Consider the following 17411-nt stretch of genomic DNA (forward strand, 5'->3'; position numbering starts at 1 on the left):
CTGCTCATCCCTTAATTTTGCTAGTCGTTCCTCCAAGATCTCTTCCTTTTGTCGTAATAGCTCTTCCCCCCTCATTTCACTCTCCCTAGCATTATCCTCGTCTGTTTTCTTTACTACCTCCTTCTCTTCTCCTGTTAATGAACCTCGTAATTTTGATAATATCTGTGCAGCTACCCACTCATCATTTCCTATTTCCACAGTCTGGTCTTCTCCAGTCCTCCCCTCCCCTGCTGGCATCTTCCTATGAGCCACATATGGTGGAGGGCTGTATGCCGGGTTCGAGTATCCCTCAGCCGCCCTTAACTGTCCTCTTTCTATTTCTCCTAATTCTCTTAAAGGGTACAACCCCCCTCCCTCTGTTTTCACTCCCTTTGCTATGGGTATCTCGTTGCTCGGTTCCTTTTTTATGTCATCTGATGTATTATTCTTTTCTCCTCCCTCTCGTCCGTTCCCCGTGTTCTTTTGGTCTTCACTCCCCTTTTTCCCATCCTCTCCTTCCTCCTTAATCTCTTTTTCTTCCGGTATTTCCCCCATAGTGAACATTCCATTTGGAACATCCTCCATAAGTTAAACACCTCCACATGGTTTGCCAACTTCTTCCCCTTGTATGTATTGTGCAGATGGTTTAGCAGTGAATGTTGGGCATATGGATCGAAGCTACCATTAGGCGGCCACGGTGTTAGCATTTTGTTATCCGTCCCCTGGGTCCATTCTATGCTATACTTAATCAGTTTCTCCCTATGGGGTGGCAGTGTTGTGCATATGTGTTGTAGTGGGGTAGTGAGGGTGTTCCCCCACCCACCCGATCCTGTCCCGTATGACATAGTAGCGCTTCACTTGTTACCCTTCCCCTATCTGGTAGCAGTTTATCTCACTAGCAGTTTACAATATACAACCTTATATCGTTACCTGGCCCCGTAAGTTTGGGGACTTACGATAGTCCGCTAAGGAAAATTATAAAAAATATAGTATTTTACATTTGTATATTTTCTTCTTTCTTTATACAACACCCTTACGGCCCCCTGCGGCCGAGGCGCACGTAGCCCCCTGCGGCTGCGTACCCCTTATGACGCTCTTATACAGTCGTCCTATTTTCACGTGCTCCTCCCCCTTCTACACTTGCCGTGGCCGGCGTTCTCCGTGCGCAGCCACGTCCCCCTTTTCGCCTTCCCCCGATCAACTCATTTACCGTTTATCTCCGTTTCCACTCCCTTACCACACTTCTCTTCCCCACCACTCTCAAAACGAAGATGCCTTGTGCTCGCGATATCCTATGAAAGCCCTACTGGTGACGTCACCGATCTCTTCGAGCTACTGGTAAGTTCTTCATATATTCTTTAAGTTCAAAATACGCTTGCAATCTACCCCGGTTAACCTTACAGCTGTCTTCCTGTCACTCCTGGAACAAGGTAATCAAATCAATAATATAATCGAACTGCGCACGCTGCGTCGCCTCGCATGTGATACGCCCCTCAACAGGAGGGCTTAACCAGCCAATTATCTTCCGTATTGGGCAACTAACTAGCTACCGCCTACAGGGAAACGTCATCTACCTATCGAGTTTCTTGCTCGAACAATAGGGATCCTCATCTACTCATTGATCAATAAATGCCAAATCGTAGGAAACCACACACACCCACCCTTACACGTAGTCGCGACCTAGGCCAATCAGTTTCTACGAGCGGCCGCAGGTGATGTTTTCGTGCTCCGCCCCCTCTCTCGCGTGACGTAGCCGACTGCTCTCGCACTCGTTCGGCTACCATTCATTCCATTGCCAACACTAAATTGTCAAACCTTCGCCGCGCACCTGTGCAACACCTCCCACCTCCCGTATTTAATTCCTCCCCCCCTCCCTCACAATTTCACATTGCTTGTTGTGCGTGGCATGCTCACCAAGTTCTCTTGATGCGGGGTCGCTCGACTGCGTGCACCCCTCCAAGCGGCTCGTCACCTCCCCTCGTCTGGACCACGTCTGGACACTCGCCAACCGCGGGCGGGATACTTCTCAACCGGCTCCCGAGGGCCAATATCCGGATTGCGCTGTCCGGTGTTCTCGCAGCTCCGCGATGGTCCTGTAGTCCTCAGAAGGGGGCAACGGCAGAGGGGGCCGCGCCGCCGGGCCTCCTCGCAACGGGAGTGCCTGGAAAAAGTAAAAATAAAAAGGCGGATCTTAAACAGATCTCAGCAGTGCCTCCAACTTGTCGGGGGGGGGGGGAATTCTGCCGGGGTCGGCCGGGCCGTCCGCAGACCTCCGGGCAGGGAGGCCCCAACTCCTCCCGTATATCCCAAAAGAGATAGAGTATGAGACACACGCAAGAAGCAAGGTGACTCTGCTGTTTATTAGACAAAAACGGCAGGGATGGGTCAAGGATCGTACGCGTCCGTCCTGACACACACAATCGTAGGGCTCGCAGGCCCTTTTTACCTTAGTATGACGCGCTACTTGTGTCACCTTGGAAAGTTAGCAAAAAACCTATCGCCACTCTTAATTGGTTGCTCGAGTGGTAGGGTTAGTATAGCATACGTATAGAGAACAATATTAGTGGACAAGGGTTAGTCAGGTGATATATCTGGGTTGTCCCTACAATTAGATACATGAGAATTGTTACATGAAGACCCCTGATGGTTGGTTAATGTTAATGGCGTCAGTGATAGGAGCCCCATGCCTGGGACCATCGCTGTTCCCAGCTCTCGGTGTACCTGTCATTTGCAACAATGTTTCACTATGAGTACGTGCAGACAATGTGAGGACTTATTCATAAGCTGGAAGGCCGACTACTCCCACTGTCGCAGATGTCCATTGAGCCTTTTAATTGTATCTGCCTATGTCTTGTAACGAGGGATCCAGACGCCTTCTTCCTCCTGGGCTTGGCATCCTGTCAGGTTCGGCTTGGTCACGTGAGGTGGGACCGTGTTTGAGGCAGAATTCTGCACAATTAATATTGTTTTTCCACTGTGTGCCTGGTTTAATTTGCAGGTGTGACTTTAACGTTGGTGTGCGGCGTGCGAGGTTGCAACATCGTGCCCTTGATGGTCTGCTTTCGGAATGTGGGTTTGCAACATTGCGACCTTGGCTGTTTGCTTTCGCCGGGCTCATTCTGCAGGATCAGCAACCTGACTCTTGTTCTTTTAACGTCCATGGAAGCTCTTGCTTGCGGCCTACTTAGGCCTGGTGTATAGGTGGAACCGTTTGGTGCACAGGCGCTTTAGGTTACAGTACCATATTGTCTTATGACCAGTATTGTGTCTTCATTATATTTCTCATTGTGGCACCTGGTTTTAGGAGAAGCGTAAGCAAGCTCTTTAGATGAGTTCATGATGCGTCTTGCGTTTCTGCATTTTGAGAGCCTATGTGGAAAATAATAAAGATGCACGTCCGTGAATATGTCTGTCGCCTACGTCATAACACTGAGTATATTCTTCGTGTAGATTGGTGCGGGAGTGTCCAGTGTGTATATTTGTACAGGTGTGCTGACCGTTGGCTAGGTCGTCATGGCATCTCTAACGACGTGTAGGTTTTAGTCTAGTTGATCCGTGCCGCAGGTGTCGGCATGGCCAGGGCGGGCTGCTGGGCAGGCAGATGGACACATCCGTATATTCCTGTACCAGGGTATTTGGTCGTCTGGTAGATGGGCAAACTCTTCTCGTGGCCGGTGCCTGGGCCGTGACCCTTTAGGCCAAGCGCGAGAGGTGAAGGACGGGAGCCTGGTCTTCCATTCTCCCACTTCAAGAACATGAAATAGGAGTGGCATGACAAGCAGACTATACTTACTCGTTACTCGGATTACGAGGACGAACAGTTGCGCGAAGTTCGTGCATAAGCACCATCATTATTCTCAACACGGCCCGTGTGAGGCAGGCTGCCCTGAAGTCTGGCAGCTCGGTGATGCATTGCGGTCGTGGCTCGCCTTCCGAAATGTAGGCCAGGCATCCCGAGTTTTCTCGGCAGCAGCAGTTCTCGTCCTCAGTTGGCATTAGCTTGCACCGATTGCATGTGCACCAGGTGGAGACGCCGTCCATTCGACTAGGCCCAGGCTCTTCATCTGTTGATTCGTCCTGCCAACTGCCGTCCGAATCCCCATCGTTTTTGCGTGCTTCCCTTTCCAGTAGTTCCTCCTCGGTATACTCGGGCTCGTACATGTAGGGCATTATTGTAGCCATTGTGTGTTAAACAAACTAAAATAATTTATAGCGGTGGTACTGGTATCTGTTCACACGGGCTACAAGCGGCGAAGGTAGCTGACCAGAGCACTGAAACGAGTCACAGAATACTGAAAGAAACACAGAGAGAGGAATGGAATCGAAAATCTGCTGCTGTGTGTTGTGAAACGGTCTGTTTATACTTATTGAGGAAAGATGCGTCCTGCCATTTCCATGGTGACACGTCATTAGCTGAAGCGCAGCGAATGTTGACACGAGACGTGCTTTGGCGTTGGGAAATGGGCGGTACGAGTCTGCTGATGACAGGCTCAGGGGCGGGGGAATTGATTTAGTGCTGCAAAAGCAGGTCAGCCAGGGGGATCGGGGAAAAGATAGGATTATCAGAAAATGGCGGCTCCCTGGTGCTTGTTTTCGCGTGCGTTTAATGGACGAAAACTCGGGTAAGGTCCATAGGAAAGTTTTCTAAAATCGAGCCACTTAGGCTTAAAAAACATGGCCGACCCGTAGGGACAATACACATTTTTACTAGACCATGCCTTTAATGCAGATTGGAGTCAGACATTCTTGTTTTTGATAATGGAGAAATGTTAATGGTATTTTCAAAGCATATGCTGTGTGTAGGATTGCTATGCAAAATAAAAAATACTTTAACGAGGTGTTAAGTGTAAGTTGCCCAAGTAGGCATTCTCTGTGATAGAGGAATATGTGGCACTGCATCTCCTGACAACTCGTGTGCTATTGGCTTACTAGCTGTCCAAGATCTCATATGGTGTACGAGATCTTTGAAGTGCTGGGACTGTGGGTTGACTGAGCTAGGTGATAAATGTAGACACAACTTGTTTATTTCAAACATTTGTATGTCTCCTGAAAAGTTATGTGTGCATGCTTGAAATGTTTGCAGCCACCTCTTCCTTCCCATTGTTGAACAGTCTCCCTTCACATATGGTGAATAAGAGCCTTGCAAGCGGTGTCAAATTTGAAGGTTTACACTGTGAGTAAATGTTATGCATATGGTGGAAAATCATGTTTTTTAATCTATTGAAGGTGATCTCCACTTATCAACTGCAAAATTCGAACCACTATATGCACACTAACTTTAGTGTATCCAAAATAAAGGGTGTGGTGCTGGGGAAACTGTTCCATGTCATTGCATCAATAATATTTACTGTGAGGGATTCTTCAGTGCAGTAAATACATAGATACCCTCCTTTCGATGCCCATTCCCTTCCTACCTCTCTTCCTCAAAGGTGGGACGGCCACCATTCAGCTCAAACCCCCTGTCTCCAACACCCACCTGCCCTCCTTGCCCTCCGCACCCTTTTGCTACGAACACCATGACAACGCTCCACACTTGCCGACTTCCGGCACCGCCTTCTGCTACATGGCATGCACGGGACGCATGGCGTCCCTGGCCCTGCCCTCACACGACCCATCCTGCTCAACTACCTTCCCACTACCCCACCCCAGACACACCTTCCCGCATCTCCCTCTGATCTGTGGTGCTTTGCAGTGCTGCAGGTACGGTGTGGTTTACTTATAGCACATCAAAGACATGCCACCAGCTAAATTGTAGCCTTGCAAGATCAATTAGGTTATGGCTTGCTTATATTTATTTATTGGTTATTTGCATACTGCCAATTGAAGTTACAGCCACTTTGTGACACCTCCAAGGTTGGGAATGACTATACAAACAACTGATCTTACACAATCTGTGATGGCTTCAGGAAAGGAACAATGCATTCGAGAACATGCAGCTGGTAATGGGATCTTTTGGTGGTCTCCCTCGTCTGAAAGGTGAAGAAAAGCCAGCTGTCAAACATAATGCACAGGTTTTTGGTAGAGTGTGGTAACGAGAAGGCGAGATCACAAGGAATAAAAGAGCCAGAGTAAGATTGTTATTTTAGATGTGGCGAGAGAGGGCCAGTTGTTGGTCATCCAGTCTTGTGTTTGTAGGAAAGAGATGCATTGTTGGTCAGTGAGGAGCCACAAAGGCTGAAGGTACTCTGGATGTGTAGGTAGCTGAAGAGGCGTGATCAGATCTGCCAGAGGTTTAAAGCAAGTGCTCAAATGCCAGGGTGAGGGGATAGATCATTCTGGAAGTTTAGAGGTTATTAGAGTGGGTCATGCACAAATGAGGGGGGTCTGATTGGAGTTCCCTGTTCGTGAGAAAGGAGGAATTTTTTAAGACCAGCACCTTCAGTGCCGAAGGAGGTGTGTAGGCAGCTCAGCATGATGGAATGCTTGACTGCCTTGACGGCGGCATAGAGTACAGGGTTCGAAATGGCTGAAAAGTATTTGGCTTCTGTTTGTAGCCTAGGAGAGCCTGGTTGGCTTGACACCAGGAGCTACATTTGGCTCCCCAGTCACACTGATATCATATAACCATACTTAAGCAAAATTAACTCTAGATGTTTGGGAAAGTGTTTAAATGAGCATTAAGACTCCTCTAGAAGACATTTGAAGCATGATCAGTTATATATGATGGGCACGAAGTTATAGTTTGCATCCCATATGGGAGTTACATTTGTGTCATGCTGTATAGCTCATGGTGCCCCAGAGGTATCTCCTGCTTACTAGGTGATGCTGTATAACCAGGAGCTGCTTTAAGCTCCTGCTGATCAAATCATTTGCTTGATCCCTGGGGTACTACGAGGAGGGTGATGGAGGGATGCTGTTGTCCAGGGACTTCAAGAGCCCATCCCTAAAGCAAAGAAAAGCTCCTTCAGTTCCCCTGGCCAACCTATAGCCAAATTGGTGGCCATGCAGGGGCTGATGGGCATAAATAAACGCCTGGACCCCTTGGGTAGCAGAAAAGCTTTCCATTTGCAGAGTGGTTGAGGTGGGGTGGTAGTTGGATGGAACGTTTGGATCTTCATTTTTGTTTTACTTAATAGAAGGGTGATGCAGATTTTTGTAAGGTGGCCAGGGAAGATCCTTGTTTCGAGTTTTGCTGGGTGTGGAAGCCCCTACTTGGACAAGGCTTTTTTTCTTTTAGTAGGGCAATGATCTTGCTAGAAGATGGGATGGAAAGTTGATCTGGCTTGGGTGGAGTGGTAGAGGATGTAGTTTGGCTGGAGATCTAGTCTTGAATACATGAGATCAGTGATTGAGAAGCTTTACGAGCTGCCACAATTGAGCAAGGAAAATTGAAATCTTTTTTCACAATAAATCCCAAAAGAATTTAATGTGTTTGACTTGAATAAAACCCAGGTTGGTTGTGTGTGGTGGATTATGAGGTTTCGTTGGCTTGGCTATCTTCGTTAACAGTAGGCTGTGATCAGTACAAGAGAATGTGGTGACTTGTGGGTCAGTGAGGAGACGTGAGCAGAGGATAAGCTGGCAACTAAGGTGTGCCCTCCAGAGTGCGATGCGGTTGAAGGCAGGATGTTGAAGCCCATGGATGGGTAGGTATTCCACAATAGTAGGGCTAACTGGTTGGGCAGACAATCCAGCCAGACATCCAATTTACGTGGGTAATAATCCTGTTGGAGACAGTTTGCAAATTTGAGATGAAGTTCGCCCATCCTTACTTGAAGAATGATTGGTACTCTGGTGGCTGGTAGATACTAACCATCAAAATGCAGGCATTGTGGTTGAGTTTACGTTTACATGCAATACTTTCATTTACTCAGTTGTGCCAACTTCCTGGAGATGGCCATCATTAAGAATGCAGCTTTGGAAATTATCGATTCATTTGGAGGAGCCAATGGAAATATGTTTTCTATGTCAAAAGGATGTTAAACCTCTCTTATTTGTCATCCTAGAAGGCAGTCAATATGAACAATACCTTTTTAGGAGGCATTTACTGACTGGGCAATGACCGCTATGATTAGATAGACTAATGGTTGTTCCTTATTTGTACATTATTTAATCTCAAAGAACCTCCCATGACCTAAAATGGGATGAAACCTCAAGTCAAAAACCCCCATTTGTTAAATTTAGGATGAATATATTACCCATGCCTCACTGTACGGCTAGATGGTCAAGGGAAAACTCTGATAAATGCTTTCTTTATAGTACACTGTTAGAATGTGTTTCACATTTTATGCTTTTACGCCCCCTCTTTATAATTCCCCTCAGAGACGAGGGTTACGCCCAATCCTAAAATTGGAGGGCATAAGGATTGAAAAGGATGGTTTGCTTTTTTTCCACATTGACCAACTGGAAACCCCTAGTTTATCCCATCTCATGTTTTAACATTTAGCTTGGGCATCTAGGTCAGTTTGTAATTGCAGTCTCTCAATGAGCATGCTTAACCTTAATTTGTGCTCTATGGTTTGCATTTTAATCTTTAAATTTTCATTGTCCAAGCTTATCATTTGACCATTGCATTTATTATTTATTGATACGATATATAGTTTGGATATATAATGTATTTATTCTGACTTTTTATTGGTTTGGCATTTGTTGTTAGTATAATGTTCTATCGGCATTTACTAATTGACTTCAAAATAAATAAATACATAGAAATATATACTGACAATTCCTTCAAAGGAGGAGAACTTGTAGCGTGGATCCTGGTGACATGGATTTGGGATGGGTGGATCAAGACTACAGCACAAAACAGGGTTATTTTGTTTGTTGCTGAACATAATGTTGACATTGTGTGGGATGGAGGGTGTCCATGAAAGTAGGGCATCTGTCAGTGGACCGAGTTTGTTAGACCTGGACATCGACTTCTTTGCCCTATCACGTTGTTAACAGGTACCTTTTATTTGCTGAATTGGTGTTGAGGGAGGGAGGTACGGTGGCATGGCAAGGGCAAGAGCAAGGGGTGATGGCATCCTGAGAAGCAGTTTGCATGTTAGTGACTGCATGTGAAGGAGGGGTCTGAGTAGGAGTGGGGTGGCCCAGGTCTGTGCAGTAGAGGCATCATCCATTTGAGAAGTAGATTAATTGGAAGAGGCGACCAGGTTAGACAGGCGAAGAGAGAAGGCAGAGTGGAATCCAGTATTAGAAGATTCCTATGGCTGCCTTGAATCCTGGATGTGCCTTTTTCATAGATAGTAATGACTATTTTTGTTTCAATGAGAACCATGACCTATTCTGGTCGATTCGGGAAAAGGTTTCTTTTCTTGATTTTCTGCATAGGGTTGCAGTCATTAATGCACTCCTCTCCTGCAAGGATTATTCTGTTCATGAGCCAGTTAGGCAATTGAAATAGTCTATATCTTGGAATTCCCAATGGCATGTATCTGCTTTTAGATAACCACATGTTAGTTTATTACAATTTTCAAACTGTGCATTTCATATTCGGCTTATAAATCCAAGACACTTCCTAACAATGTCAAGCAATGGGGGAGTGGGGTGCGTTCAGGAGTAGTAGGCATACGTAGAAACTCAGACCAGTGAAATACAACATAGACCAACCACAGTCAAAGTTGACATTTTGAGTCTCAGCAAAAAGCCCACCACCCAAGTACATACACATCAGGAGTAGAGATGCCTTGACTACATTGGGTTATCCACACAGTTTCTGCATACTTCAGAAGAAATGGTGCCTTTAGCGAGACATCAGCCAAGCTAGGTCTATTCGTTTTTAGCAAACACTTGGCTGCATCAGTTTTGGAAAATCGAAATCTTTTTCCTTAGTGAACCACTTTAAGTTTCACTGTGTGTCAAACCAGTGTCTTCCTGTACTCCCACATCCTCTTCCTCTTAGACATACTGTTAGAATGATTGCGGGCTGTCCCTTTCCCCCCGATCTGAGCCCTCACACTGATCTTTTGGTCTGCTGTTTTGCAAAGAAGCTTGCCTCTCATCTGGGGCACGAAGTGACGACATCACAATTCCAAGACCACGACAGTCTGTATCCCAGAGCTCAGTGAAGGTAGCCTGAAGGCTTTCTTTGAGGCTTGCAGAGAATGATCCACCCCTTTCTTTCACCATAAAGGTACCCAAGAAGGTCTGCATCTTGTGATGGAAGCCTACTGCTTCCCTCCAACCCGTGTGCAGGATATGTATCACCCATACATTGCCAGCTATTCTTTTCTCACATCTTTCAACCTGTGAGTCCATTGCGGCCAATGATTACACCACCTTCTCCTGGTAGACCTTAGAATTGAGGACACCTCTTTCAGCAGCCCCCAAACGACCCCCAGGGTCTATATCTGGCCTCATTGACTGAAGTCCTGTTTTGGCTGTCCCTTGCTGTGGAATCTTCATTTTTTTTCTATTCTGACAACCAAACACTGTCCGCTTGTCATTGTCCACCATGTTGGGGAGTAGTGGGGGGGGGTGGGAGGGGGGAGACTCCAATGATGCCATAATCTCGGAGGCTGTGAATTTTTTCGTGCACTGGTCAGAGTAGTGGAGAAGAAAATGGTATCCAGAAGCTAGAATACCTCTGTCCACCTCAATGCTGGTACCAAACCAGTAAAACCTTACTCGTAAGTAAAGAATTCAATGGTCTCTAGAGAAAGTCATATTGGTGCCTGAATAGTCTATAAAGAAATATAGGAGGACTCCAATATTTTGTATTACCATCTTTTATATTTTGATATTTGAGGCTTAACTTGTTTTGGGAAACGTGTTCCCTTCATCAGGAGCAAATAATTGCATCTATTAAACAACATAAATGACATTGTATCATATTTCAGTGCAATTACCAAGTTTAAAGCCTCTATCACAAAAAAAAGAATGAATTGTCAAGGTAAAGTGTTCTTGGTACACATTTCAAACCAAAGATGCTCATTCATAGTGCAATTAGCCTATTGATAAAAGTAAGGCTTAGCTCAGGAAGAATAACTACCTGGAAAAGCCTGGCAGGAACATTATCGGACAAAAACAGCAAACTGGGATTTGCAATAGACAGAACAAACAGTGGGGCAACACTGATCCTAGTAGTGATAGTAGCTCAAATAATAGAACAGACCGGCTTGATGGGGGCACAGATTTAACGGGAACGCTAGAGGGAGCAGCTACTACTGATTCACTACAATCATCAACTATTCTCCCTCGCTGATCCAACCACTTCCTCGTCTTTTTTAGACTGTAGAAGAAGACAGGAAATCTAAGGTCGAACACGAAGATCTGAATGGGGATAATATAGTGGTTAACATTTCTAGAAAGGCTGTTCATTTAGAACAAATTAGCTTAATTAACAGAGGTCTCTCTTTTGTACCTACATATAACACCAATGTCTTTACTGAAATGGTTTGCCTCTGGGTCTCTAAAGACTGAACTACTGCAACAGCCTCTTTCTCAATCTGCCTTCCGCCTTCTGCAACTGATTCAGAACAATACTGCGAGACTTAGCCTTGGCCTCGAGCACAGGGACCATATCTCCCGCCCTGAAATCTCTCCAATGACTCCCGGTGACTGCAAGGATCAAGTTCAAGACCCTTTGAATCGTCTGTGGCCTGCACTACATCCAACTCTCTTCCACAATACATTCCTTCTCAAGCCCTTTGCTCTGCTACACCAACTCTCAGGGTCAGATGCTTCTCCAGACAGAGTGGCAAATGGATCTCTCTCCTCTGCAGGTTCCTCCCTCTGGAACAGCCTTCCTGCCACTCTCAAACTTAGTTGGACCACCTGAAGTTCTGGAAGCTGTTCAAGACCTTCCCTTTCTCCTCTGCTTTCTCTCCCTCTCTTCCGTGTTGACCTACCTGTCTGCTGTGCTGACTGGTTGCTTGGCTACCTCTAGAGTCTGACTGGGTACCCGGCTCCTCCAAGATCAGTCTCCCCTGCACTGCCTCCAGGCCTACTGTGCACTTGGGGGCTGTAACTAACCTCAACAGCCCCCTGCCTCCTTGCACTTGCCCAGAGCTGCCCTGCCATGGCTGCAGTAATTCGGAGCAATGCTGCCCTGATTTCACTTCCCTTTTCCCTCTCCCTGGCACTTCCTCCTTTCCCTTCCCCTTGCACTTTTGCGCTGTCGCTCTTGCATGATCTGAATGACACAAGGCCTAGTAAGATCATTGGTCTTGTCCTCCCTCTGTCTTCCCCCGCTTGTCTTGTCGTGTCTAGAAACACTTGTGTACAGGCCTGTATATTAATGACACATCATGTCATATCAAATTCAGGGACAAATTAAGGAGGATAGAACAAGCGATTTTAGCAGCCACAGTTGTTTTTCCATTAACATATTCTGGATGTAGGCTCCGACAACCACAGCATTGAGATCTGGGATGGATGTTATGAAGAGGTGGGACCAAGTAGGATACAAAACAGAACCTTATCTATGCTTGCCAACTGATGTAGGAAGGAAATATGGCTTGTATTAGATTGAATGATATTGGTAAACTATCTGACTTGGTATACATAAGAAGGGGTGAGGGGTAAGACAGGGATGCATAATGCCCCCCCCCCCAATTATTTATCCTGTTTGTCTCAGTGGAACAAGCCAAATGTACCGGGGGTGCAAAATGAAACGGGTAACCCACTGGTAACCCCAAGTTTTTCGCCATTACGCATTTTGTTCATGTGGGCAACCTACAGATTTGGGCCTAGGGTGTCGAAGTCAGCAAGGGAAACAGGGAACCCCATGCATTTCCCAAAAGAGGACACCGGTGGGAATCCACAGAGGTCTGCCTTGCGCAAATTGACCCAGTTTTTATTAGCCACAATCCCCGACAAAGTGTGATATTTGGTGGGGAAAAAACACAGTTTACTTTGTCTGGGGTTCTGGGTAATAAATTCTGGGCTGCCTCGCTGATATGCCCCGGGGTCCCCACTGCCTTTGGTCTGCCTCACCAGCATTCTCTGGCTCATTTGTGGCCGTTTTGTGACGGTACGCTGCTTGGTTTCCTTTTGTGACCGTTTCTTGTTCAGCTACTCGTCTCCTGTGGCGTCTCTTCCACACACCCGCCTTCCCTATGGCTCCAGTAAGCAAGAGTTTGCTTGCAGCGGTCAGTTAACGCCCAGGAGTCTTCCTCTGGCTACTGGCGTCTGGACAGCATGACCTGCTCTCTCAGCGTCTCCCCTCTTCTCTGCTGGTGAGCCTCTCGGCTCCACCACGCTTGCTTCTGCTTTTCAGTTCTCTGAGCTTCGCGGCCAGGTGAAACATCATCTTGCCAACAGTAGCCTCTTGCATCTGGTTTCCGTACTTTAAATTTCCTGGACACAGGCACTTGTGGGGAAAGACTATAATGCTCACCGGGCTTATGGTTTCTCCTGTACTCCTTTAACTCTTTCCCTCTTCTTCGTCCCAGTACTTGAAAAATTATGGGACAAAGAGTCCATTGCTGGCAATTGATTTCTAGAGCTTGAATAATCTTTTGCAAGTTTTAAATGATAACGTATTGTTGGATGATTGAAAATTGAACCTGGAGAAGGTGGTCTTGTAATTTCTACAAGTTAACTCAATATTGTAGGTTTGGCTCATTTGATGTGGGGAAAGTTTTTCCCTATTCTACAAAGGGGGAGGTGTAGATGAATGACAATAAGCCATAAGGGTCATGGGTATGGGAAGATGTTCCTTGAGGGCAAATGGGGATGGGGGGGGGGGGGCTACCATGTCTCATATAAGAAGTCATGTCATCCTCCAGAGGTCATATCCTCCCATGTGATCCTCGCTCATGTAGCTGCCCCCAGGATCAGATAGCGGCTGCCGTGCCCTGCCTACATGGAAGGAGGTCACTATCGGGGACTTAGTGATGACTCCATTGAAATCCTCACATCTACTATTTTGCCAAGACGTGGAGTGCTGTGATGTACCCTGCCGCGTATGTGATGTCATCACGACATGGTTCTTTTCGGCAATCTTTTCCTATATTTACCTTTCCTCACGCAAGCAGTTGGTTTTCTGCCTAGACACACGCTGCTTTTACTTGCTGCCTCACTTTTAAGTGTGGTGTTCTGAGCCTGCCTCACCTTTTTGATATACAAGATAAAAAAAAATTGTTTGACTAGATCCTCACGGATTCGTTCTTTTTACCTCTAGTTTCTGGGAAACACATCTACTTCTGACTACTGGGTCAGTTTTCACTCCATGCTGGTGGATTGCATCTAATCGGGTGTTGTCCTTGACCTTGGTGTGGTTCTTAAACTCTCTGCTCCATTGTATCTCTTTGGACTCTTATTCCTACATTCCCTTTACCTCTCTCTGCAGATACCATATGCAAAAGATTGGCTTATCCAGGTACTTATTGTTACTGCTTTTTTGAAAGAATTTTGTGGATTAACTTCTATGCTCTGCATGAGGTCTTGTGTGAATAGACTAATTGTACTATGAATTAGCATCTTTGTTTTGAAATGTGTAATAAGAACACTTTCCCTTGAGACGCCATTCTTGTATTATTTTTGTGATCCAGCTTTGAACTTGATAATTGTACTGAATGATGATACAATGTTATTTATGTTGTTTAATAGATGTAATGATTTGCTCCTGATGAAGGGAACACAATTCCCAGAAACGTGTTGAGCCTCAACTGTCAAAATGTAAAGATTTTAAGAAAATATTTGAGTCCTCCTATATTGATTTATAGTACGTTCTGTCACTGATCTATCTTGAGACAGTTGAACGCTTTACTTACATACGTTTTGACTTGTTTGGTACCAGTATTGAGGTCTGCAGGGGTATCTTAGTTTCTGGATACCATTTTCTTGTTTGTACTTACAAGCCTCAAGGCTGTTTTACCTCCCGTGCACCCAAATGAACATTTATTTCTTTATGAATTACATACCTACATATGAACATTTTGCTGTTCATATGAACATTTTGACGTTTTCTCAGACTCTGCAGTGCACCCCTTGTCGTGCACGCTCGTGGTGCGTGACTTTGGTGTGAAGAAATCTCTTGGTTTCTTTCTGGTCACCGTGTTTCACTGGTGAATCAGTGTGGACCTTCAAATAGCTGCACCTCTCAACATGCACAGCCTCTAATTTATGGGATCCATCCTCCATCGCTTCCAGAAATCTCTTTAATCTCCCAGTGGCCCAGAGTGATGCAGCAGCCACAGTTCAGCCGCTGCTTACCTGTCTCTTCTTTCGCCCGAATCCCTCCTTGGCAGGCATTGCTCACAGGCCAACCCCAGCTGAAAGGTACTGCAGAGTGCGCTCTTGCTGCTCCCTGTAGATTACATGGCTGAGTTTTGCCAGGAAGGAAGGTGCCTTCTTGCTTTCTCTGGGGCTTGGGTGGACGAGAGGGATGACTGTTAATATGTGCTGTGTCCTGGAGTCACAGTTCATAGGCAAACCAACCACGGCTCTACTGGTTCTTCCCCTCTGATCACCCAGGTCAGGCACACCATGCACGGGGAGCCAGGCGTGACCGTAGGGTTCTGGAGAATGGCTGGGTTCATATCCCTTAAGAGAATACTTTTTAAATCACATTATGCATCGATCCTAGTGCATTCGATGCCCGTAATACACTGTTTGGTCAATCAGTATGCTTTCGTTTATCCAGGTTGAGCACAAATTGCACAGTCTTTGCAAAGAGAAGCTGTGCCTATAGGATCTTCTATAATTCTGTAAATATGTCACTGCCTGGCTGTATCTGCCGTGTATTCCAGTTCCATCCATAAACTGTGAGTTAAAGCCCTCCGATCATATGAATATCTGCTTTTGTTATTTACTAGGTACTTATGACTTGGGGTTTACTCCCATAGTTCCGTTAGGAAGCCATAGAACGGAATGCCCAGAATGTCTGTTAAATTAAATGCACAATTCTGCAACTTTTCAGAGCTAAGCTAATTTTGCAAATATTTACACCTGCGACATAATGTGTTGTGCTGGAAACTAAATGTCTTCACTTTTTCTCAGTGGAGGAATCGAGAGAGACTGGATTGGGGTGCCTAGAAAACTGTACAAACCTGGTGCCAAAAGTCATCGCTGCGTCTGTGTGCGGACAACGGGCCCTCCCACTGGACAACTGGAGCATGGAGAGCACACTGACAGAGGCGACTTAGACGATCCTAGCCTGCAGCAGTATGAAGACTGCCATCCACTGTTTGAGTGGTGCAAATTAAAAGACTAAGCTCCCTCAAACGTATCCTCCTAGACTCTTCTGAGCTTGTATGGAAACAGGTCTCTGCTGTTTCTGCAGCAGTGATATGAGTGTTGGCCCTATGGGTTATGCAATTCCTCATTAAAAGCGAGAACGGACAAACTGTTTTACAGGTGCTACAAATGCGTTGGTGAAAAGGATCATATTTGTGGAAACATCTTTTTTTTTTCTTTCTTTTAATAGGTTAAGATATTTTAATCATGCATCGGATGATAAATATTGATTGACATCCTGGAAAAAGTAATTTTTTGACCACTTATACAGGAAAATTAAAACTTGTCAAAATGTCTATTGCCCATAGAATATTTATGTCCTAATGTTTTCATACATTATGGTTCATATGATTGCTGTTGCTTCTTTGCCCTCTTCCTACCCCACCAAAACGATGGTATTAAATGTCTAGACTCGAGGAAAAGGCTAAAGCTGTGGGGTTGTAACGTTTAAGCATTTAATAATGACATATGTGTCAACGCAAATGCAACTTTGTTAAACATTTGCAGTCAAGTTAACCCTTTTTTGCAGCTCATCAGTGTATGTTTGCTACAAGTAAAGAAGCTGAGAATTGTCTCTAGGATTTCTTTAGAAGTGTAAGTATTCGACCGATTGTAAATTCTCAATGTCCCTTTAAATCTACGTGGGTCATGAAGTGCACAGATTTTCTCTTAGACTACCTAAAATGATAGGACATCCTGTTGAACACATTCAAACATTCCCTTGGACTCCTGAAGTCGCAGTGCAGTCCATTCAAACCGAGAACAGGCACCACCTGCGGAATACTTCATCACAAAGTCCATTTGTTGAAAGAGCAGCAACAAATCTTTGAACTCCTCCCATTGCATAATACCCAGTCAAGGAAAAGAAGAGCAAATGTCACTGTGAGAACCAATTGAACCATAAACGAAGCAGGAAATTGAATGTAAAACATTTTTCAGAAACGATTTCTGATGTGGTAATTATCTTGCTGGATAATGTTGCCAGCTTCCAAATGAGATTAGTTAAATCACTTTGTTAGCCTAATCACCTTTGTTTGTACCTCTCTTGGTGGTAGTGGGTGCCGCATAGGACGTTAGACAGCAAGTAAAGCTGAACAATCTGAGTCACCCTGAACCCAAGAAAATCTTTCAAACCTGTTCGTGCTGCCCCCAAACCATATACAGAGTTCATCATCACCACGAAATGCTCGAATTTACACTTGAATGTCCCTGGAATTGGATGATGCAATCAAACCTCAAAATACCCCTAAATTTCTTATCAAATATTGCGAATGAGAGGACTCTTGTCAAAGGTAGATTCAGGAAAA

The 17411-nt window shown here is 45.4% G+C and overlaps 1 protein-coding gene across 1 annotated transcript in view; it reads left to right on the forward strand.

The window, feature by feature from the left end:
• The window catches only part of CYB5D2 (cytochrome b5 domain containing 2), a 109809-nt gene extending 93409 nt beyond the window's left edge, over window positions 1–16400 (forward strand). The window contains exon 4 of the mRNA XM_069614720.1: window positions 15868–16400. Within this exon, the coding sequence (XP_069470821.1) occupies window positions 15868–16081 (214 nt within the window). The 3' untranslated portion in view covers window positions 16082–16400. The remainder of the gene's footprint in view (window positions 1–15867) is intronic.
• The last annotated feature ends 1011 nt before the right edge of the window (window positions 16401–17411 follow it).

This window comes from Ambystoma mexicanum, chromosome 9 (assembly GCF_040938575.1).
Source record: "Ambystoma mexicanum isolate Mex_15411 chromosome 9, UKY_AmexF1_1, whole genome shotgun sequence".
NCBI lineage: Eukaryota > Metazoa > Chordata > Amphibia > Caudata > Ambystomatidae > Ambystoma > Ambystoma mexicanum.